Source organism: Euprymna scolopes, chromosome 23, assembly GCF_053919585.1.
Source record: "Euprymna scolopes isolate OS-2025 chromosome 23, ASM5391958v1, whole genome shotgun sequence".
Lineage (NCBI taxonomy): Eukaryota > Metazoa > Mollusca > Cephalopoda > Sepiida > Sepiolidae > Euprymna > Euprymna scolopes.
In genome coordinates this window covers 117,707,603-117,732,940 of record NC_136504.1, presented here as the reverse complement: position 1 = coordinate 117,732,940, position 25,338 = coordinate 117,707,603, and the positions used below count along the sequence as shown (strand labels likewise).

At 36.5% G+C, this 25,338-nt stretch overlaps 1 protein-coding gene across 1 annotated transcript in view; it reads left to right on the top strand.

Annotated features, from left to right (window-relative positions):
* The window catches only part of LOC145245673 (zonadhesin-like), a 56,934-nt gene that overhangs the window by 7,497 nt on the left and 24,099 nt on the right, over positions 1-25,338 (top strand). The window contains exons 3-4 of the mRNA XM_080107231.1: positions 1,290-1,385; positions 14,091-14,398. Of these exons, the coding sequence (XP_079963357.1) occupies positions 1,290-1,385; positions 14,091-14,398 (404 nt within the window). The remainder of the gene's footprint in view (positions 1-1,289; positions 1,386-14,090; positions 14,399-25,338) is intronic.

Here is a 25,338-nt window from a genome sequence, read left to right as displayed (position 1 = left end):
TATATATATGTATATATATGTATGTATGTATATATATATATGTATGTTTTAAATATAATGGGCGGAAGTCTCTCGAGAGCTCTTTCAGCTATCATCTCATCAGGAGAAAATCGATAGCGTAAAAATAATAATACTATGTCGAAAGTAAAGAGTTCTGATGGGGAACTATTGAATGTGCCAAAAATTACGGGGACACTAAAATAAAGTTTATTAACGTTTAAAAAACGATTAAAATAATGACACAACGAGGGGGAAAACCCCAAACAAAAACGGGAGAAAAGATTCACAGTTCCCCAAAGAGAAACAAAGCGTTAGATGTTTCTTTTTGCCGGCACAAAGAAGGTTTCCACACCGCAATAGAGACAGACTCCAAAATCTTTAAACGGTTTCTGGAGTCTATGTAGCACCTCGAACCATTCAATTTTATATCTATCGGCACAGCACGGGTTGTCAACCAAATGCTGGCCAATAGCAGAGTCCAAGGCTGCAGAAGGAGGGAGACTACCAGACCCCATCTTCCCTTGTCTGATCTTCGATGGAACATGCTGGTTTATACGAGTCAAAAGATGTTGGGCGAACACCCTTGCAGTGTGCCTGGATGTGCTGAAGAGTGTGGTGATGCCCTGGTGTAAACAGTTGGTTGCTGGCTCTTGATGTAGCAGCAGGACTCGGCGTTGGCCCACAAGTTCAAAGAGACCCTGGCTTGGCTTAAGAACGAGTGCTATGAATGTGTACCCTTCTCTCACTGACCCCTCTCCTTCCCCGACCTGAACCCGCTGGACTAATTCGTTTGGTCATTCGTTGAGAACATCACCAACATGACCTCCCATAACACCAAAGCCAGCCTGATCACCGCGATCCGCCAAGTATTCGCCAAGCTCCGCCTGCGCTTATAGAAAAAGCATGTTTCCAGTTCTGGACCCGTATCGAGGTGGTGATTGAGGCTGAAGGCAGCTACATTGAATAAATGTCAGTTCTACTACATAAGCAAGTTATCTGAATTGATTTTTTTCGACAAAATTTTAAAAATAAAGCTGTAGTTTACTTTTCTTTAGGGCGACAAATCGCCCCCCCCCCCTGTACAAACGCAGCAGACATAAAATACAGTTCGAGCGGTTGGTTGTGATCTGCACTGACTAAACGATGGCGGACGATTATGGAATTCGAATTCAGATGATGATTTAGAACATGGAAGTAGGGTATTTATTCCATCTTCTCCGTCTGCTTTATATTTTAACAAGAATATTAATGCACTTATATTTTTTATTTTTTTTTTTTTTGTTTTTTAGTTAATTGCAAACTACAGCCTTGCAAAAATGGCGCAAGATGCACGGACTCTGAGTGCAAATGCACGAAAAAGTACCACGGTTTTCTCTGCGAAAAAGGTAACCGATTTATTTATTCATTCATTTATTTATTTGTTAGTAGGGCTATCCGGCATCGCCTGGAGAAAAATTGTAACACAACTTCTATGCCGTCTCTGTTTCCCCTTCCTTCTTTTTTTCTTCCCCGGCACATTCCCATCCTTGAACACACACACACACACACACACACACACACACACACACACACACACACACGCAGACACACACACACACAGACACACACACATACACACAGAGACACACACACACACATACACAGACACACACACACGCAGACACACACACAGACACACACATACACACAGAGACACACGCACACAGACACACACAGACACACACAGACACACACACGCAGACACACACACAGACACACACATACAGACACACACACACACAGACACACAGACACACACACGCACACACAGACACACACACAGACACATACACACAAACACACAGACATACACACACACACAGACACACACACAGACACACACACAGACACACACACAGACACACACACAGACACACAGACACACATAAACACACACACACACACACACAACTCTAGTCAGCGCACGGAAAATAACTCAGTGAAAAAAACAATTACTTCCCTTTGCAGGATGACATTAAAAGTCGAGTTTACTTATTTATAACATTAAATAATATTTATAACATTAAATAATATTTATAACATTAAATAATATTTATAACATTAAATAATATTTATAACATTAAATAATAGAAATAGCCATTTACACCAAAAATAAATTTTTTCATCTAATGTTTAAATATAATTTTCCGCGTCTACGCAGCTTTAAAAAATTACAACTTTGTTGGAATGTGTTTAGTGTATTTCAAATGTTACTGTTACATACATACATTAAAGCGTTCGCTGGCGAGTGTTTAACACATCCAATAAACAATTCAATAATAGGCACACGAGACAGTTCTTACAAAGGCCCTCTTAACTCCGGTGCACAATAATTTTATATAATAAAATAAAAAAAAGTTTTACAATAAATATTCAGGGTACTGGCCCCTGTTCTATCTCGAGAGACAATGGATACTTGCTGTAAGAATGCCTTCGCATGTAATTGTGAAGCAAAGGCTGCACAATCTTTACCCTTCGCCTGATTCCAGTGGTTAGGAGAAGTCCATGACGATTAGAAACAATACCGAGATAAGCACATACAGTACCTGGTATTCCTAAATGCTAACCCAAATTCAGGGTAGGATTCTTTAAACAACAATAAACAGTTATAACCTTTTTTTCAAATTCATTGTGATGATCGAAGTCATAATGCCAAGTTCTATTTGCTTGTATTACATCCTTAGGGTCGTAAAAATAGCTGATGCTATCGACAAGCAGTTGATGCCATTATTTGATCGTCCGCACGATCCCGACTCTCTAACTGACTAATACGATTCTGTTTATTATATAATAATCTGTGTCTTTGTCCTGTAAACTGACCTTCCCCGAAACCACAATTGCGTTATCTTTGACGGCTGAAATGAGGCCAATTTTTGTTATTGTTTATTATTTTAAATTCTCTTATTCAGCCCGATTGCTATTTGTTTAAATCCTCTATTGAATATTATATATTGCGAGGAATCATTTGCTCGGTGGACTAATTCGAAAAAAAAATAAAAATTAAAAATAATAATGATAATGTCGTTCATCCAATTTCGTTTGTGTTTACAATATCACGTCAGCTGATATTTTGGCTTGATCTTAAAAATACGCCTTGCTCTCTTATAGATGAAAAGAAGAATTTTTACAGGGGAATATTTTACGTTACACTGGACAAACATACACTGTGGTAACGTACAATATTCCACTGTAAAAATTCTTCTTTTATATCTATAAGAGAAGAAAGACTATCTTTAAGATAGGATATTTTTGATTTTCGATACTTATCGTATAAATTTCTCTACAAAGCATATCTAAGAACACTGCCAGACATATAAATTACCTTTGTGTAAAATTTGCAAAAGATGGACTCAGCCGATTCGGAACCTATGAGGAAGCAATTCACACACAGACACACAGACAGACACACACACACATACACACACAAAGTGACTTATATATAATAGTTGATTACATTTAAGTAAAATGTAAATGATTTTCTTCATCATTATATTTAAATGTTTCTGAATTTTTTAGATGGGGATTGATTATTCGTTTTCTTTTGATTACTGTTCTCGTCTTGAATTTTATTTGCACAACGTTTTTGTAAACTCCGACTTTCTTCAGATGTTTTTGTCGAACTCGTGAATTTTTTTGTTAAATTCAGGAATGTTTATTTAATCCGCAGAGGTAGCATGTTCTCATTCAGGCATGGCTGGGTAAAAATCCCAAGTAATTTGCAATTTTATTTTTGAGTGATGTCTGCACTGAAAATGTAACCTTCAACCTCCAAAAGAGTGTAACTCACAACAGAGATTTTACAAGTGCTTCATGCACTATGCAATAGGTCTGTCCGAAATCGCGTGAAGATTCTAAAGTTCGACAGAAAGATTCCCGAGTTCCACAGAAAGATTTCTAAATTCGACAGAAAGATTCCCGTGTTCCACAGAAAGATTCCAAGGTTCGACAGAAAGATTCCCAAGTTCCACAGAAAGATTTCTAAATTCGACAGAATGATTCCCGAGTTCAACAGAAAGATTTCTAAATTCGACAGAAAGACTCCCGAGTTCCACAGAAAGATTTCTAAATTCGACAGAATGATTCCCGAGTTCACCAGAAAGATTTCTAAATTCGACAGAAAGATTCCCGATTTCCACAGAAAGATTTCTAAATTCGACAGAAAGATTCCCGAGTTCCACAAAAAGATTTCTAAATTCGACAGAAAGATTCCCGAGTTCCACAGAAAGATTTCTAAATTCGACAGAAAGATTCCCGAGTTCCACAGAAAGATTTCTAAATTCGACAGAAAGATTCCCGAGTTCCACAGAAAGATTTCAAACTTCGACAGAAAGATTCCCGTGTTCCACAGAAAGATTTCTAAATTCGACAGAAAGATTCCCGAGTTTCACAGAAAGATTTCTAAATTCGACAGAAAGATTGCCGAGTTCAACAGAAAGATTCCAAAGTTCGACAGAAAGATTCCCGAGTTCCACAGAAAGATTTCTAAATTCGACAGAAAGATCCCCGAGTTTCACAGAAAGATTTCTAAATTCGACAGAAAGATTGCCGAGTTCAACAGAAAGATTCCAAAGTTCGACAGAAAGATTCCCGAGTTCCACAGAAAGATTTCTAAATTCGACAGAAAGATTCTCGAGTTTGATAAGGTACAACTGAAGAAGGTCGGGGGGTTACATCGAAAATGACACTCAAGATGAGAACAATAGTCCAACAAATCCAATCAATACGAATTCAGAAGAACAATATAATAATTGTTTAAATTAATACAATATTTTTCTAACACTTTCAGTATGAGACAGCTTTTTCAAAGAAAATTGTTAATTTTTTTTCTTACATTTTGGCTGGTGATATTTACCTCCAGAGATCGGACTCTCGTGGGGAGAGAAAAGTATATGTCCGATGTTATTAACGATTGACGCATAATCTAACTCAGTGCCTTTGCGTGGTTGGAGCGAATTTTGAATAAAAGGCGTTTATTCAAATCCGATAAGATTATTTCGTAAAGTAAATTTAAAAAGTTAAAAAATTGCTAGTGGTATTAAGCGTGAGGAGTTTTCTCTCCTCACGGGGAGTCAACTGCCACCAGCAAAATGAATAAAAAAGAAAAAATGTCTTTGAGAAAGGTATCTTACATAAAAAGTAAAATAAAATTATTTTATTAATTTAATTATATATATATATATATATATATATATATATATATATATATATATATATATATATATATATATATATATCAGACTGACAAGAAAGTTCTTGCGGTTTTTAACTTTTAAATTCAGATAAATATATCTCGGCCTAAACAAAGATTTATTGATCGAAATAAGCACCATCGGAATCAAACAGTCAGCATAACCTTCTTTTGGCGCAACTCTGGTTTTAGGAAGTGTCGTGAAGCTTCGTTGACGTCTAACCACTGAGCTGAGCGTCGCCGGTTGTCGTAAATAACCCACTTTTCATAGCAAGTAACAAACCAGTCGAGATACTCGTCGTTTTTGTTGCATAAAAGAAGTGAAGATGGCACTTCATAGCGTCGTTTCTTTTGATTGTTGTCTAAGTCGTGAGGCACCCATATATCAAGTTATTTTTTGGAGGGGGGGTATTGTCGTATACGTTATGTCTAATTCAGAAGCAAGTTATCAAGCAGTTGTGCATGGATTGGCTTCAACTAAGACTCTTAATTAATCGTTGTCAACATCCGATGGCCGACCACTACGCCCATCATCTTCAAGACTTTCGTCGCCACCCCGAAATCTTTGGGGTCCCATTGTGCTGTGCGTTCAATATGGCTTCTGTTGATATCGGGAGCTGTTTGTTTCGGCCTGGCTTGATTTAAAATAATATATAAAGTAAAGGTATTCTAACGAAAACTTATTTGAAAATACATCATTTGAAATCAAATAAATTCCGCAAGAAATTTTTTCTCAACATAATAATAGGATTTGGTTTTTCTAACATTTTCAAATTAATCTTATAAAATAATGTTAGCAAAAATGTGACTAAGCTCCTTCTATTAGTTTATATTTGGCGGGAAACAGGCATGTGCTAAAACTGGGATCGCTCTACCGTACTAGAAAATTCCCCACACCAGAGAGTACGCTGTATTCTTAAAAAGCATGGAGTATTGTTGTCACATCTGGGCTAATGCATCTACCACCAGTTTTAGACGGGGTCCAAAAAAAAGGGTATCTAATTTAATAGGTCTTGCACTATCGGCAAAGCTCCAACCTCTGGCCCATCGCTGCGCTGTTGCATCTTTGTGCCTGTTTTACAAGTTCTTTACTGATGAACTCATTGTACTTGTGCTCTCTCGACGTACATACTCACGACTACCCCGACAAACAGCAAAGTCCCACCTCGTTTTCCTAGATGTCGGAAAGCCTTCTATGCTCCCTGTTTCCCACTTCCCTGACTGCATTAATATTCACAAGTTTTAATGTAACGTGAACAGATATTTCATTAGTCAATTCCTTACAGTCCTCTTTATAGACGAACCCAAATAGTAGCCCTTATTATTTTGCAAGAGACTATATGCTTTGTTCGAGCTGAAAAAGTGTAAAATCAAAAAGGGAAAATGCGAAGAATGTTGCTGTTCTTATTTAGTTGCCCCACCACGAGGGAAGGGTTAGACACAAGTCGATTTTTAATATGGGGAAAATACAGCTCCTTAAAAGGGGGCACACTTGATAGGAATCAAAACCAAAAATTGTCTTAGTCATGAAGGATTTCTCCTTCACTGACTGAGGACAGAAAAAGTGAAGTGCAACATACGAACAGATACTACACTGTGATCTTGGCCCGATGATCAAATATCTAATGTATCACTCTGCGAGTAAGAACACCCCCTTATAAAAAGACTGTAATTATGTAACTGATACAATACTTGTGTGCCAATAACGCGGTTAACGCAGTACTAAGTTGAACTCAACTTGTTTGTGTCAAGTTCAGTGCAAAGGAATAAACAAAGGTTATCGGTGCCATAAAGGGAAAGAGAGGGAGAGCGAGAGGGAAAGAGAGAGAGAGAAAGGGAGAGGGAAAGGTTTAGTGTAGATGTCATATTTTGACAGGTACATGGTTCATTTAAAGTTTTTCTAGTCGCTATACGTCGACTAGTCCATATCAGTTTAGACTGGGTTGTTTTTTTTTAATAATACACACGTTACACGTACAAATACGCATATATATATATATATATATATATATATACATATATATGCACGCCTCTACACTTCCATATACAAATACACGTTCACACACACATAGATATAAACAATGTATATGCAGACATACATGGATCTATATGCAGACATACACACATATACACACGACTCTTATACACATATATACACTCACAAATATATATAGATACATATACATATACATACATATACATATATATACACACACACCTATATACATATATGTGGAGATATATATCTCCAGTAAGATGTAGAGGTACATATACATACATATATACATACACATACACACGCATCTGCCCCTACACACCTATATACACTTACATAAATATAGACATTAATAAAAGTATAAGTGTATAGACATATATAGACATATACACACATATGCACACATATATACACACACACATATATATATGTATGTATATATATATATATATATATATATATAGAGAGAGAGAGAGACATATACAAAGACCTGTATATATTTTTATACTAAGTAAATAAAGTAAAGTGAGGACAGATAAATAATAAATAAATAAACTAGTAAAACATGGGTATAGTTAATGATGCGAGGTTAGATGGACGTATCATTAATTCACAAATATACGAGGTGGGCCCCTAACAGGGTGCTTTGGGCATATATAAATATATATATACACATATACATATATACACACATATACACATATATATATATACATATATACACCGACATGTATATATTTATACCAAGTAAATAAGGTAAAGTTAGGACAAATAAATAATGATAAGTAATAATAAATAAATAAGTAACATGGGTGCAGTTAATAATGCGAGGTTAGGTAGACGCATCGTTAATTTCACATATATATGGGGTGGGCCCCTAAGATGGTGGTTTGGGCAGTGGTTATGTTTAACGTTATTTTCAGTGTTAAATGCATCGCTGATATAAGCACACATATAAACACAAATATGCATATAAACTCAGATATAGCTGCATCCGTATACATACGTTCAGCCATGCATACCCGTAGATACATACACACACACACACACATATATATATGCATTAACAGCTAGATGTAAGCAAACATATACATGTGCACACAGATATAGACATACGAATACCCACTCATGCATATACACACAACCCATGAGCATTTATACTCACACACACACGCGCGCGCATATATATATATAAGAAAATATCAATATATATATATATATATTCTCATGTATATATATATATGCAAGAATGTATATATATATATATATATATATATATATATATATATATATATATATATATATATATATATATATATACGTGAGAATATATACCGTACTTTGGGGGTAATTGCGCCAAATCCTGGGGTAATTGATCCAACTAAAAGAAAGTGCTCTTTATATGCGTGGTTGCTAAAAGAGCACTTTTAGTTAGCGCAATTACTCCGACCTTGGCGCAATTACCCCAAAGTACGGTATATACGAGAATATATATATATGTAGGTATATATATACACCAGTATATATATACCTACACACACACACACACACACACACACACACACACATACACACACACATATATATATATATATATATTTATATATATATACACCTTATCACTTCACATACACGTACAATGTTTTCCATCCTCATATTTAAAACAAATGTTTTGTTGCTTATTTTTTGTATAATAAAATGTTTACGAGAGTAAAATCAAAATTATTTATTTCTGTTATAAGAGAAACAGTGTGTGTGTCGTGCTTATGGAGACCCGCATTATGAAACATTCGACAAACAAACAATCCACTTCATGGGTATTTGCAAGTATATGTTGACCCAAAGTACGTCTGGAAAGTACTTTGCGATAGAAGTTAAAAACGAACACCGATCACGAAACAAATTCTCGTATACACGAATGGTTGACATTAAACTAAAAAATGTGACCATTCGACTTCTAAGGGGATCCAAGGTGCTTGTAAGTATCATTATTATTTATTTTGTGGATTTTTACTTATTTATTTTATTTTAATGGAAATCACTCCAAATAAGCCATGACGACACTTGATATAAGAAGCTAAATAAACATTGTAACGTTGAACATGTTTATACACGAAGACATCATCGCAAAAAAAAAAACAAGACAAAGAAAATTAATTGATTCTTTTCTTTTCTGTGAAAAAAACAGTTTTAATTTATTAATACTTAATTGATTGACTAATTATTGATTGACTAATTAATTTATCCACTACTTAATTGATCGACTAATTAATTGGTTGACTAATTAATTGATCGACTACTTAATTGATCGACTAATTGATTGATTGACTAATTAATTGACTAATTAATTTATTGAGTAATTAATTTATTGACTAATTAATTTATTGACAAATTAATTAATGAAATTATTGATTTACTAATTAATTGATTTACTAATTAATTGATGACTAATTAATTGATTGACTATTAATTGATTGACTAATTAATTGATTAACTAATTAATTAATTAACTAATTAATTGATCGATTAATTAATTGATCGACTAATTAATTGATTGACTTATTAATTGATTAACTAATTAATTGATCGACTAATTAATTGATTGACTAATTAATTGATTGACTAATTAATTGATTAACTAATTAATTGATCGACTAATTAATTGATTAACTAATTAATTGATTAACTAATTAATTGATTGACTATTAATTGATTTACTTATTAATTGATTAACTAATTAATTGATTGACTAATTAATTGATTAACTTATTAATTGATCGCCTAATTAATTGATCGACTAATTAATGTATTTACTAATTGATTAACTAATTAATTGATTGACTTGTGTAACGTTACACAAGTTCATATGTAGAGTTAGTAGCAAGGAACAGATGAAAAGGAATTCAACTTAGTGAAACAACCAAAGTTTATTTATATACATTCCTTTACAGGTATTTTCCTGTTTGGTCATGTCTAGTACGCGTTTTCCCTAACGTTCTCGGCCCACACGTGTGTAACACGTCTATCTTGGTCCTCTCTCTAACCTGATCATCGGTCTGCTCACACGTTCTTTTTATAATCTTTCTTCCTTTTTCCATGCCGTGACGTCAACTCGCACACACCTGCCATACGCGCGTCCATGCTCTGTTACAACCGTCCTGAGCCCCCAGCTTGCGGGCTTTGGTGAGTGTGGAGCCACTCTTTAATTGCCATTGCTCCTAGGTCCACTCTGACCCGGAGTGGTTGTACCTGTTAGGGTCCCAACTATGGCTTAAATAGAAACCGACTTGAAAAAAAAAACAAGTATACTCTATTAAAAAATTGTTCTTCAAAATCACTGGATTCGTCATTAAATAACCTGAAAAGGGTTGATATGCCGTAAAACAAACAAAAAAAAACTGTCCAATGATAAGAGTCGCATGGATAAATTCCAACGTAGAAAACTGAAATTCTTCTTCCTTTCTCAGAAATATCACTCATGGAATGTCAGGACTAAATAGTTTAATTATGTGTATATGTTTATATACTTGTATGTTAACATTCACCTCTAAACTAATTAACCGATCATTATAAATTTTAGAACACAGCTGCTAGGCGTAAATGGTTCAAATATGTGCTATATTTAGTTTGATTATGAAGTCTGGAACACAGTTGCTAGGTTTAAGGGGTTAAAATGCGTGCTATATTTAGTTTGATGTAGTCTTATGTAAATGGGATAATTAAGGAGTTGAAATATCCATGGAAATTCCGGGATTTCCGATAATTGTGAAATGGGAATAATAGGTATTTATTTATCGCTCCAGACAAGCCGTGTAGCCATTTGATATAAAAAGCTAAAAAATACTACTTCAAGGCCCCCCCAAAAAAATATGATAAAAAACTATCCAATTGTAAGTGTTCCTATTTACAATGCCTCCCCACGGGACAGAGTTAGACACCAGGGTCGTTTTTTTAATGTGGAGAAAAGGAACAAAAATAAAAATTGTCTCAATCGTGAAGGATTTCTCCTCCACTGACAAAGGACAAGAAATTGAAGTGCAGCATCTGAAGAACAGATATTACACTTTGACGTATTTATTTGCTTCCCCACTGAGCAAATTAGGCACAAGGCCGTTTTTAAATGTGGAGAGAGGGGGATGGGGAGAGAAAAGAGGGACCAGCTCCCGAGAGGTGGGACATGGGAGCTGGATAGTAACTGTTGGTATGAAGGGTTGCCCCTACATTGACCAAGGTCTGATATGTGGAGTTACCCCCACATATGGTCTTTACTTGCAGCATCTGTCGGAACAGTTCTCCCCATCTCGTCATCCATGCCATCTTAGATGACTTTGCAGTCAAATTATCGTTAAAAAAATTAACAAGAAATATATATATATGTACAAGACAAAGAGAAAAGGAGGATTACAAGAAAAACAAGCAAGAGTTGTCTGTGTTATTTAATGAAACGTGCATAAAAGAAAAAATGCTGCCTAATATATATATATATATATATATATATTCAAGTGAACGTGTCTCTCTGTGTGTCTCTGTGTGTCGTACATTTTCCTACGCAATAACTCTGTCAATTTTCAGTCTGCAGACTCAAAATTTGATATACAGGGTACTGAGATTTGGGAAAATCTTTGTAATCGGTTTTCGGACAGAAATCTGGCTGTTAACGGGTCAAAGTTCAACGATTTGACCTTTGAGAACTCTACCAAACTCCTCCGCCAATTTTGGATATGAACAATTGAAATTGTAGATATAGGTTCCTTGGACATAGATCTAACTTAATAATTTGATTTGAGCCCAAAACAATAAATGTTAAGGAGGTCATAATAGCAGTAAAAGTTTTTAAAAATTGACCGTTTTTTTTTCTTTCTTTTTTTTTTTTTTGCTCAACATACACCTCCAAACATCCGGGCAAAGCCGGGCTGAAATGCTGGTACATATATAAAGAAAGAAAGTGACGATGTAAAAACCATATAATATATACATAGATTTAATCATTTATTCAATAAGAGTATACATCAATTAGGGGTGTTGGTAAGTGAGAACTGCTTATACTATGGTATTTCGAAGCCTAATGCTTCTCATCAAATAAGGAGAGAAGATGCTAGATAGCATAATAGGGATGTGACGTCAAAATTTATAAAAAAGATCTTTTTCATTATCAAATATATATGCGTGTGTGTGTGTGTGTGTGTGTGTGTGTGTGTGTGTGTGTGTGTGTGTGTGTGTTGAGAAAGGCAGGCAGATAGAGAGCATGTTTCGCTACAGGTTTTCTTCCGCATCTTAGGAAACAGAACCACTTTTCCCTATTGACTAAGTTATATCTCTGGCCCCGTGCTGTCCTAGGAGGCCCTACTCCCAGGCTGGTGCCTCCAGTATTTCGGCAGAGTAAGTTTACTGTTTACTGCCTGGGGTGCTCTTATGGGGAATGCAATTTTAATAGTATAAATTTCTCCCATTTCGGGGCGCTGCATTATCTTCACCTTTAGACCTTGTTTCACATCTTCCTGCAGTGAGAAGTAAGTATATACCAGGTACATTGTGCGCTCCCACTCCACATTTGGGACGGCGCCATGGACACGTCTTCTTTTTTTGTTTGAAATTTTACCAGAAAAAATTCATTCTTTTTTGAGGACTGTTATCCTTATCTTTATAATTGTTGTTTCACCACGTTTCGGCCAACTCATTCTCTGGCCTTCTTCAGTTGGTTAACCGCGACAGGATAGGAATGCTGATTCTTGTATATGTACCCCCAGTAATTACTGCCTTCCATAGTTGTTGTCTCATCACGTTTTGGCTAACTAATCCTCTGGCCTGCTTTGGTAGGATTGATTAATCATCTGAAGAAGGCCAAAGGATAATTTGGTCGAAACATAGAGAAACAACAACGAAGATGAGGATAACAGTCCGTAAAAGGAATGAATGCACAAATTATGAAAATAAAAATAACAAGGGAAGCATGCATGGTCCCCCGTGAGTGCACAGTGAACGAGGCATAAAAAATGACTAAGTTCAGCATTTGCCCCCCACCCCTCATTAAACCCCAAAAGTTCCCAGGGGATGTCAAATCCTGATGAAAATGAACAAAGGCCTTAACATATTTAAATTTGAGTTCTGCACTATGCAGAAAAAGGAAATGACTAAGTCCATCATCCCCCCCACACCATTTAGCCGCCAAAGCTCCCAAGGCTTTAACATATTCAAATTTGAGTTCAGCACCATGCAAAACTGCTAAATAGACATACACAGAAAAATTTGACAAATATGGTAAAATAGTCCCAAAAATGGAGTGTTTTTATTAACCCTAAAAGAGCCCCTGGGGCACACCTAAGAGTTATCGCGAAGTATAGACAAACAATAGTATATAGAAATCAGTTAGTTTCAACTTTTCAGAAAGTTTTAAATAAGCATAAAAGTTTCAATTTAAGCCATTTTAACCCGAAAGGCACCCCTAGTAGGGCAACCGGAGTTTTCCTGGAAAACCCGTTCTGTTACTTTTTTACTCATATATTGTTTAATGTTTGTGCAAAATTTTAAAAATTTCAAGGCGTAGTTATTGCGAAACGTGCGGACAGACAACGGACGAACAGACAAAGGTGAATTTACAGGTCCACCCTCCTTTTGTCTGGGACCAAAACTAATATATAATACCATAAAGTAGACAGAAAATATCTGTCCGGAAGTTACGAGGTCACCTCTGACACTTTGGTGTCACTCAAATGTTTCCATTCAAACTGTCCTTGTTATGTAATAAAACATAGCAAGCATATAAACAAGATAGAAGAAAAGAGAGGAAGGATTGTCAGATAGTTATTCGATAAACCACAGGAAATGTTCAATTGTAATTTACTATTTTCTACGTATATTTTGCTACAGGTAAATGGTGTCCACGAAACCTTGCCAATTGACCACTACCTGGGATTCTCTGCCAACTACGTGGGCCGATCAATCGATGTACGAACAAAATGGGGTCTACATGTTGTATTCGACGGTAGAAGCACTGTCACTGTTACGGTGCCAAGGGCTTTCAAGAACAAACTGACCGGAATCTGCGGTGACTGCAATGATAAAAAAGACGATTTTCGCATGAAGAATGGAACGGACGTCTCGCACCATAAAAATAAATACTCACTGATTGGAACCAGTTACGAGGTATTTGATGATAGTGACCGTCCGGAAACAAAGTAAGTATTCACTTTCTTATCGTTTATTTAAATCTTACTAGCAAGGAGGAAGGTGACGGTGGTCAAGTGGTCAACGACACGTACTGACGACCTGGATGCCCCAAGTTCGAATCAAGTTTATTCCAAAAAGCCACTTTCATTTAGGATATTGGCAACCTTCATGTGGTACCTGTCGTAATTCCCAATGTCTTTCTAGAAAGAAATCTGACTAGAAAAATATTGGGGAAACAAATGCCAGCAATAGAATCTGCAGGTTCACACGATATGATGATGACTAGCAGGATCATCCGACGTTGCTCGGGATTGAATAAAAAACGCTACTTTTCTTTTCACTATGCTCGTAGTTTGATCGCTTCTTATACGGTGTCGAGCTAAGGTATTGTTCTTTTCAATCCAAAGAGATCGACTCATCGCAAGCTTTGCCTTCTTTGTTACTGTTGCGTATTGGGGCCCTACGTCAGTAAGTAGAGATTATGTTAGTATTTCGGTGAGGGTTACATTAAGGACAACTTGTGTTGTACAGTCTGTCTCTCTGTAACAATTCATCTGTTTATCGCTTAAGTATATATAATCATAAATAAAATACGTATTATATATGTTTGAAGCCAAAACAACGCCTTATTAAAAAATAAACAGACATTTATTTTGTTTGAAATTTATATCGAAATTCATAAATATATTTCGAAGCAAAGCCTCGCCTTCAGTATGTCTTTCTTTCTTTTTTTTGCCATGTTGGTGTTGGGGCAGAGAATCAGAAAGTAGAAGTCCGTTTGTTGTTTTTACGGTAGGCTTTTAACTCTCGGAACGGTGCGCTGGTCACGCGGGATTCACGTTAAGATTTTTGTTCCTTAGAAACGCTGGTTGAGTTTGAATAAAATAAATACGTATTAAATACGTTTGAAGCGAAAACAACGCATTAATACAAAATAACAGATATTTATTTTGTTTGAAATTTATGTTGAAAATTACAAATATATTTCGAAGTAAAGCTTCATCTTCAGTATGTCTTTTTTCTTTCTTTTTTTATCACGTTATTGTTGGAGCAGAGAATCAGAAAGTAGAAGTCCGTTTGTTGTTTTTACGGTAGTTTTTTTAAATCTCGGAAATGTGCTTCAAAATATATTCATCAATTTCAATATAAATTTCAAACAAAATAAATGTCTGTTTATTTTGTAATAATGCGTTGTTTTTGCTTAAAACGTATGTAATACGTATTTTATTTTATTCAAACTCAACCAACGCTTCTAAGGAACAAAAATCTTAATATATAATCATGTCTGTTGCACTTCTACGAAGATGCGTGCTACTAATAAATATATACACTAGCGTGTTCCAGGCGTTTAACAAACATAAAACTATTTTTCATTTAATTTATGTTTTGCCTGAAGTGGTTGTCGGACATATCGAGCAGAAGTGATGAAAAAGTGAGATTGTAGTTGACGAACTAACGACGTAACGATCGTGTGTCTGTCTCTCTCTCTCTCTCTCTCTCTCTCTCTCTCTCTCTCTCTCTCTCTCTCTCTCTCTCCGTTTCTCTTTTTCTGTGTTCTCTTTGTTCGTTGAGCCTCTTGCTTTTATTGACAAATTCATTCTTTATTCTATCAGGGGTCAATGTATGTGTACAAGTCCGATATGGTATTTTCTTTGTTCTCTGAGGTCAGTATGTGTGTCAAAATCCGAGATGGTATTTTCTTTGTTCTCTGCTGACCTGAAATTTGTGTGTGTGCACGATCTCTAAATCCCTTTATCCAACACATTCAGGCGAACGGAAATAGACCCACATATAGCTGGAGTTATTAAAGCAGAGATCAAGAGTTACTTCTGTAGATATAAGGTGCTATAAATGCAGGTGTCAAAATATGGAAGATGATGAATTAACGCCTTCGAGAAGATAAACACTAGGATTTTTAAAGTTAGTCGCAGTTCGGAAGCGAGAGGGGCGACATGTAGAGAAAATCTAAGTGGATATTGTCTATGAGACTCTGTCCTTATGTCGCAGGCCTAAGACTAATTAGAAAAATATCTTAAGAAGTAATTAGAATTAAATATTGGTCTCTCCCCCTATTAAAAATATCTCTCTAAATAAAACCTTTCAAAACCTTCAAATCTTCATTGTGTTTCTATGCATGAATAAAATCGTTAAAAAAAAGTTAAAAACACTGTTTGTCGATGCTGTGTTCCTTCATGTCTCTGTAAAACGGTATTAATCGAAACAAATTGCTTTTGTTCCTTAATTATTTGCAATCTTAAAAATACCAATAGAAACGATTATTTAAATGTTGTTTCAATATATAGTGTTTTTTTAGAGGTGGCGACCTTTACTTTGATAACTCGACAACTCATGTTTTATTTGACATTTGACGCGCTAAAATACAGCCTAATTTAATGCGTACTATCTGTCTATCTAGTTCGAATCCTTGCCAGGACCAATGTGATTCTCTCTCCAGATTTTCATGTCTTCCATCAGCTGCCTCAGATTTTCAGGATCACCGTTGGCGTAATGTGCAATTTGCTGAATTTACGTGGATCTAGGACTATATATCTATATATATATAAAAATGTAAAGTTGGTTCGTTCTAAACAAATAAAACCATGTTTATACGTTACCAATTTATTTGAAATTTTCAGACAACCCATTTTTAGAGTCGAGGTATGTTTTTATGTTATTAAAATAAATTTACCTAATTAAAATTAAAATATTAAATAAAATAAATATATTTATTTATCGTTTCTGCGAATCTGTTCTGTTGATAAAACTGAACTTCCGGTTCGATTCATTTCACAGCCACGAATTGACGAAAGGTTTAATTTTCTGTTAACTCGATAAGTAAAAAAAAAAAAAAACATATTTCATTTGTTTATCTTCCAAATTTTTTAATTTACACATCTTTTCTTTATTATATAAGGCCCAAAAAAAAAGTTTGTTGCTTGCTTTTGAGTTTTTTTTTTTATATATAAGATTACTCATGCAGAGAGTGATCCGTGCTGAAATAATATTATTATTTAAAAAGTCATTCTTAACATGGGGAGGTAAGGATGTTTTGTACCTATTCTGTACTTTAACCTTACAATTGAATAAATAAATAAAAAAAACATATCGTAAAACGTTATTTAAACGTGGAAATATGATTTAAAAAATAGCGCGGCTCTCTGCATTAGCACCATTTTTATTTATTGTTGTTGTTTCACGAATTTTCGGCCAACTATTCCTCTGGCCTTCATGAAAAGAAGTCCTTTTATAAATGTTCAGTAACTTTTTCCTTTTATTATTCTTAAAGGGTAAAACTTTTCTTATTCATGAAAGGAGTTAAGCCTACGTAAATAAATAAATGTTTGTACACGTGACAAATTATCAATAAATGGTTTAGTTACTTTTTTAAAAAAATGTTTGTAAAAGTGCGAAAGGCGACGTTACGTTGTTGTACAAACATTACTCCCATGCTTAATTTCTATACTTATAGGTTTTTGGAATTTTTTTTCACTGGATTATTATTGATTGGACACTAATTAAACAGATTATTAAAAAAAAAAAATGTAAAAAAGAAATCATTATTTCGACATTTGAAAGTGGTGCTCACTTTTTAGTTACAACGTTCTGATAAATCAGTCACCCATTTTGTAAGCAATAAAAACGCGGTATATCAAAACCATAGAAAGTAAAAATAATATGTGCCTCTACCGCATTTGTAAGTCAGAAATATATTTGTTTCTCAAAGAAAAAAAATAGAGAGAACAGGACTTTTTTTTTATTGTTTTCATGAAAATAAAGTTTCGAGATTTTTAATTATTTTTTTTTTTACTTATTTAGTCAGTTTGTGATTTTTTTTAAAAATTGTTTTTGTGAAAGGTGAGTTTTTTTTCAAAACTTTTGTTTTGTTTCTTTTTAATTTTTTTAAAAGTATTATAAATTTCACTAACATGCTGGAGAAATGTTTAATAATTTGGTATTTGTTTAGATTAGGTCCACCTCCACAATTTTCCTTTCAATGACGACATTTATAGGTTTCCGAGTATGCTGAACACGCAAATCGCATTGAAATTTTGCGGAAATAAATAGTTGCATTATGCATTGTATTCTTCGGCGGCCATCTTTTTACGTGCACACGCGCCATAAACAAATACACACACGTAAAAAAGATGGCCGCCAAAGATTACAATGCATAATACAACTTTTTATATCTTGATAACTACTTATTTCTGCAAAATTTCGATGCGATTTTCGTATTCAGCATAGTCGAAAACCATTTCAAGTCGTCATTTAAAAGAAAATTGAGGAGGTGGACCTAATCTAAAAATTTACCAATAATTTTTAATCCCGTACGCCTCCCGATACATTGCTTCGTCAACATGCGACCATTTTATATCTCCCGAAGACACTTCCGTATTTAGAAAAAAAAAAATAAATAAATAAAAAGTGACCGATTTACCAGAACGTGGTAACTAAAAAGTGAGTATCCCTTTCAAATGTTGAAATGATTTTTTTTTTTTTCAATTTTTTTTCATAATCTGGTTAATGATCAATCAATAATAATCCAGTGAAAAAATTTCAAAAAACCTATCAGTATAGAAACTCCACCACGTAAGTAAATAAATAAAAAATGTTACGTGCGCATGCGTTAGCCTCGACTAGGGGGGTACTAAGGGAACGACCATTAAATAATTCTGTAGGTCGCCATGAAACTCAACGCCCAAGGAGTATCAAAATAGTTTTCATGATCTGAAGAAATTTTTTTTTCCGAAAAGTGGGTGATCACTTTTCCATCTAAATTTAACTTAAAATGAGCACCCACTTTCTGGCCACCTGAGGAAGAGGCATTTATTTTCGTGTTTATTGGCTTAAAGGTTTTTTTTACACGGCAGTTTGGTACGCGAATGCATATTTAACAGTTTTCGTTTATGCTCACGCATAGCATAAACAAAGGCTACGTCTGTGAAATGGAAAATAGTCCCAGAGTTCAGGGGTTAATACCATGCAAAAGAAATCAAACAAAAAGACTTTTAAGCCAAGAAACACACAGAAAGAAAAAAAAAATAGCATCCATTTTTTTCTATCGAATTCATTTGCTGTTTTTATTGAAAACTATTTTCCCCCGGATTTTTTATATAATTTTCCATTAAGGGCTGTGCGTCTCACGTTCATAAATAACAAATTTTATTTTGTAGATTTTGGTGTGCTAAAAACGAATCTGCAAACCGTTTCCGTCACAAAAAAATAGTTTTTATGATATGAAGAAATTACTTATTCGAAAAAGTGGCGATCACTTTTCCATGTAAATTTAACTTAAAATGAGCACCCACTTTCTAGCCACCTGAGAGAGGGGGGATTTTTTCCCATGTTTATTGGCTAAACGGCTTTCGTTTATGCTTACGCATAGCGTAAACGAAGGCTACGGCTGTTAAATGGAAAATAGTCCCAGAGTTCAGGGGTTATTACCATGCAAAAGAAATCAAACAAAAAACTTTTTAGCCAAGAAACAGAAAAATGCCCCTCTCTCAGGTGGCTAGAAAGTGGGTGCTCTTTCTAAGTTAAATTTACATTGAAAAGTGATCACCCACTTTTCGAAAAAGTAATTTCATGAATGTCATGAAAACTTTTTTTTTGCTACGTAAACGGTTTGCAGATTCGTTTTTAGCACACCGAAATCTACAATAAAATATTTCGTTATATATGAACGTGAAACGGGCCTTAAAGTAAAATAATACCGGATTTTTTTGAGCAGATTTGCCGTTTAGTTGTACAAATATCCTCACACCAGGTAATCACTAAAAGGGATTTTTAAAAGTCGTCACCTGTATCGAGCAAAAGTTTAAAACCACCGATTATATGCCAGCCTACATCATGGTAACATATATTGAGTGAGTTCCTAACAGTATTTTTAGTTTAAACTCATTTTCCCAAAATTTCCCCAAACTTAACATGTTCGATACAGTCTGCCGCCATTTGTATTTTTCAGATATACCGATAAACATTGAATGTTTTTGAACCGATTATACATTACATAAAAACACTAAAACCTTATCCAGTTAGGTAGAACACTTACTTTTCTTGCCTTTGATAACATTTATTTGTTATATATTTATTTTTTGACAACTTCTTTGTATCTGTGTTTAGTAATATAAACCCTTTTCATTTAATGTAACGTTTAGTCGGCTCGAAAAACAGTGTTTATTGGTGTATTTGAAAGCTACAAATGGTGGTGGACACTGTTGATTACTTTAAGTTAGAGAAAGTGAGTTAAAACTAAAAAAACTATACAAAATACTGTCAGAAACCTATCCATTATGCCAGCCTATGTCATGGTAACATATGTTCGGTGAGTTTCAGACACTGTTTTGTATAGTTTTTAGTTTTCAACTTACTTTCCCAAACTTAACGTATTCAACAGAATTCGCGACCATTTCTGTTTTTTGAGCCAATTAAACATTTTACATTACATAAAAACACTAAACAATTATCCAATTAGGTAGAAACGTAAATTACCTTACCTTTGCTTTCATTTATTTGTTTTTGGACGACTTTTTCGAATCTGTGTATAGTAACCCCCCTCCCCCACCATCAACCAAATATTAATTACTAAATCACATTTTTTAAAACAACAAAAAAAAAAGCATTTAGCGTTTCAACATTTTTGCTACGTTCGGCTTCATCCACTGATTGTTGGTCAAGTCCAAAACATGAATGATTGACAGAAACTCTCGAGGATCCAGATCAAATTCTGCAAGAGCACCATTTTTTTCAGTTTCGCCTTCTTTTTCACTTTTTGCAGTGGATTGCTGTACTAATATAAGAAACATGCATTTTCTCTTTTATTAAATTTTTCCATTACACCAAATTGAGCCACTGCAACGCGTGGCAGGGTACAGCTAGTATATATATATATATATATATATATATATATATATATATATATATATATATATATATATATATGTGTGTGTGTGTGTGAGCAAACAGTTAATAAAATATGTTAAAAACACTTTGAAATGAGTTAAAAGCATATTTAATCTGAAAAAATAATAAATGGATAAATGGATAGTCCTTAATCCACAGAGTTTCGAAGAAATACTCTCCTTCTCATCAGAGGGTAGGAATTAGCAAAATACGGGATCGGATTTTGCATGCAGAAGTATTTGATGAAACAACAAGTAAGTCAAAAATCTTACTTGAAAACAAAAAAAGTGAAGCAGAGGGAATATGGTAAAGAAAAAGGTGATTACACATGAATGGATAGTCTGGTGGGAGATAAAAAATCCAGTGACGGTAAAATCCATAAGTAAAACTTCAAGAAAGTTAAAAGAATTTCCATTTGTTCAAGTAAAATCCAAGGAAATCCCGAAATTGGAAGAAGATGGTCCATAATAATCCAAAGGCAGAAATCCATGGAATAATTCACAAACATGTGTACAAGGGGGAAAATATATATATATATATATATATATATATATATATATATATATATATATATATATATATATATATATAGTCACCCACATACTGTACTGTTTCGCTGTTTCACAGCTCTACAGTGACTTCTAAATTTTTCTGACGAAACGAAGTCAATATAACACTAAAGATTTTTGTTTAATTTTATTTTGTTTTATGAATGAATAAAATTTCCACTCAAAATCCCGTATTCTTTCTTAGTTCGTGTATCCCAGAAATCCAAAACATATTACGTCAGGAAGTTTAGATCACGTATTATTATTATTGTAATATTTAATTTGTTTTTCTTAATTTTTTCTTTTTTTTTTTTACATGGGGGTCAACACTTATCAAGGCCCAGGAGCCATTCACGGATAAGGGTTATAGTGTTTACACTAATCAGTGGGATAGTATCGTAGTAATAGTTAGTATTGGGGATTTGATAAAGTGTCATTACTTAAGGGGGCGGTTCATCAGGAATTTGTTTGTGTTGGACTTGAAGACATCAAAGTTGAATTCAGGGGGGGAAACAGGCAACGGCAGAGAGTTCCATAGCCGTGCAGTTCTGAGAAAGAAGCTTTGTTCATGGAATCTACGTTTTGATTTAGGCACGGATAAAGAGTGACGAAAATTATTGACAGTGGTTTTAGCTAGTCGGGTGTTTTTTGTGAAGGATTGGCGGGGGGGGGCAGCGAATGGAGCTCAGACGAGCACTTGCCATGGAAATAATGATAAAACAGACAGGCTAGCAACGTCTGTTCTGTGGGAGAGAGGTTGCAGGGAAGAGAAAAGGTCATCCCCTACCAAGTCACAAAGTCTATTTTGTACTCTGTCAAGGCAGGATAGACTGTTTTTAGCAGCTCCTGCCCAGATGTGACAGCAGTACTCCATCCTTGGATGTACTTGGCTTTTATACAGATAGAGAATTGCATCATTAGTGAGATATCTTCTGGAGCGGTAGAAGGATCCCACCATTTTCCCAGCGACCTTGGCCACAGACTTGATGTATGTGTTCCATTTCAGATCAGGAGTAAAGGTCAAACCCAGAAGCTTATCAAAACATGGGGCCTCCCCTAGCGAGAGCCATTTATGTAAATTGATTCCAGATGGGGGATGATGTAAGGATAGGAGCTTGGTCTTAGATGCATTAAAGGTAACCAACCACCTCTTCCCCCACTGAACCACTTTGTGAATGTGTTGTTTTATTGATTACTAGCAAGTCGCCTGGCGTTGTTCGATTGCAAAATACACTTAAATATGTGATGTTGAGCCAAGGTTGTAACCACGGAAGGAAAACATGGAACACGGATTAGGTGTAAGAAAGATATATTAACCAAAAAGGATAGGATAAAGCGGAAGCGGAAGTAATTTCGTAAGTATGTGACAAAGAAAAACTCTTCGTCAAGAATTTTGCAGCAAATTCTACCCTTTGCGATTAATTCCTAGTCTCTGTATTTCCTTCTGTGTCTAAAAACACACTATGTAACATACAAATTACTGTATGAGTATCTTGTGTAGGAGACGGGGAGTCTCGTCGTGGGCGACGAAGCGTTTCACTGAAGAACCATGGCAACACACAATGACAGCCACGGCGCGAAGGTAACTAGCAAAGCTCAGCTGACTGCATGAATAGAAACGGAACCCAACGGTCACTGTACTGATCGCCACGGACGTCAGAACCCGACTCCCTCGCACCTCCAATGGACCGATTTTTATTCCTCAAGATGGCCTAGCTAATTTGCATCCCCGCGAGATCTCGCGCAATCTTGCGAGATTCCGTCTCTAATAAAAGCAGGCAGGCGCCATCTTGAAACTCTTTCGTCCGCTGCCCCGACCACAGGATCAGCCACCACCCCACACGCCAGGCACACACGGACCCTCTTGCGCCGAGGGCTACAGTTAGTCTCACACTCCCCCCTGGTCTCCAGATCACATACGTGACACGGCGGACGTGGCCGTTTGATTCGAGCACTCCTGCGGAGGGGTATTGCCGGGACTTCCTCATCGGAGCTCTCAGAAGTGTCATCGGCAGCATCAGCATCAGCATTAGAGCTCGCAGTTGAGTCATCAGGTTCGTGGGGCACAGGTTGGATCCATCGCTCATCGTCGGATGACTCGCTCCTTCCACTGCTCGCAGTTGAGTCACCAGGTTCGTGGGGCATGGGTTGGATCCATCGCTCATCGTCGGATGACTCGCTACTTCCACTGCTCGCCGATTGGTCAGCGCTTACAGCGGGCCGGACATCCCTTACGTGGCGCGGAGTATCATCAACTAGTATGGCCTGTTCACTGATGACGCCGGTGACCCGCCCCCTCCAAAAGCTGCTGGTGCACCGGCCGCCGGGTGGCTTCACCCAGACGGTGTCTCCCACTTGGTACGTCCCCTGGGGTTCTCGTTGATTGGGTAGACACACTTCAACGTCCTTGACGCGCACGTGGTAGTGATGAATCGCATCAGCGGGCGCACTGCCGCCAGTCACGGCGTCCTTAGGCGTTGTGTTGTATCTGTAAACCGCCTCCGCGATCGTACACTTCTTCCTGGCCGCGATCCTCTTCACGGTTCGGTGGCACCGCTCCGCTATGCCGTTGCCGCTCGGCACATACGCGCATCGGTGTCGAAGGCGGATCCCCCAGTTGTCCATAAAATGCCTAAATTCCCTGCTGCAGAACGCCGTGTCTTTATCCGTGAGGATCTCCTCAGGCGGCCCCCTTTCGTAGAATATGGATTCCAATTCGTGGATGACACTGGTGGAATCCTGCCTCGCTAATTGGCGCCAAATCGCGAACCTCGTTGGCCCGCAGTCTATAAGCGTGAGGAAGTGTTGGCTGCCGTAGTGGGTTATATCCATACCCAACCGACTCCAAGTCGCGTCCACTCCCAGCTGTCCTTTCCGCCATCTGGCTGGGGCGGGGTCGATGGACTGGCACGTTTTGCACTCCCTGACCACTGCTCTTACTGCGCTTTTTGGTATTGATGGTCTAGCCAACTTCACAAAGTAGTAGGTCCGTTGTACTCCGGGGTGCCCACTGTCGTGATGTATCTTCCTGATTTCGTCCTCCTCGACGGAGGCAGCACACAGAGGCAATGGCTTAGCTTCTTTCTTCATAGCCTCATACCATCTCCGTGGTACCCGAGTGAGCTTGTCGGCGAGGTTGTAGTCCGAGGTGACGAGCACTACGTCTACGGACAGGTTGTACTCCGTCACCAGTTTTTTCACAGTCTCCAGCCTCCGTCTTATCAGCATTTCGCTGGCTGCCTTGGTGCATGCCCTGGCCTTGCTCGTGAGTGTGTCTGACACCCAGTGGTGCACGCAAAGTGAGTCAGTGTGCACACGCAGTTTCTTCACTTCCCATTGAAGTGCGAGGTTAATGCCCTTTATTACAGTGTCGAGTTCTGCCAGGTTGATATGGGCAGCATCATTCGCCGGTCGCAGCCAGCAGGCATCCTCAACTACGGCCCCATCTTTCTCCAAAACTACACCGATCGCTAGAGAACTTGCGTCCACCCACACGCTCA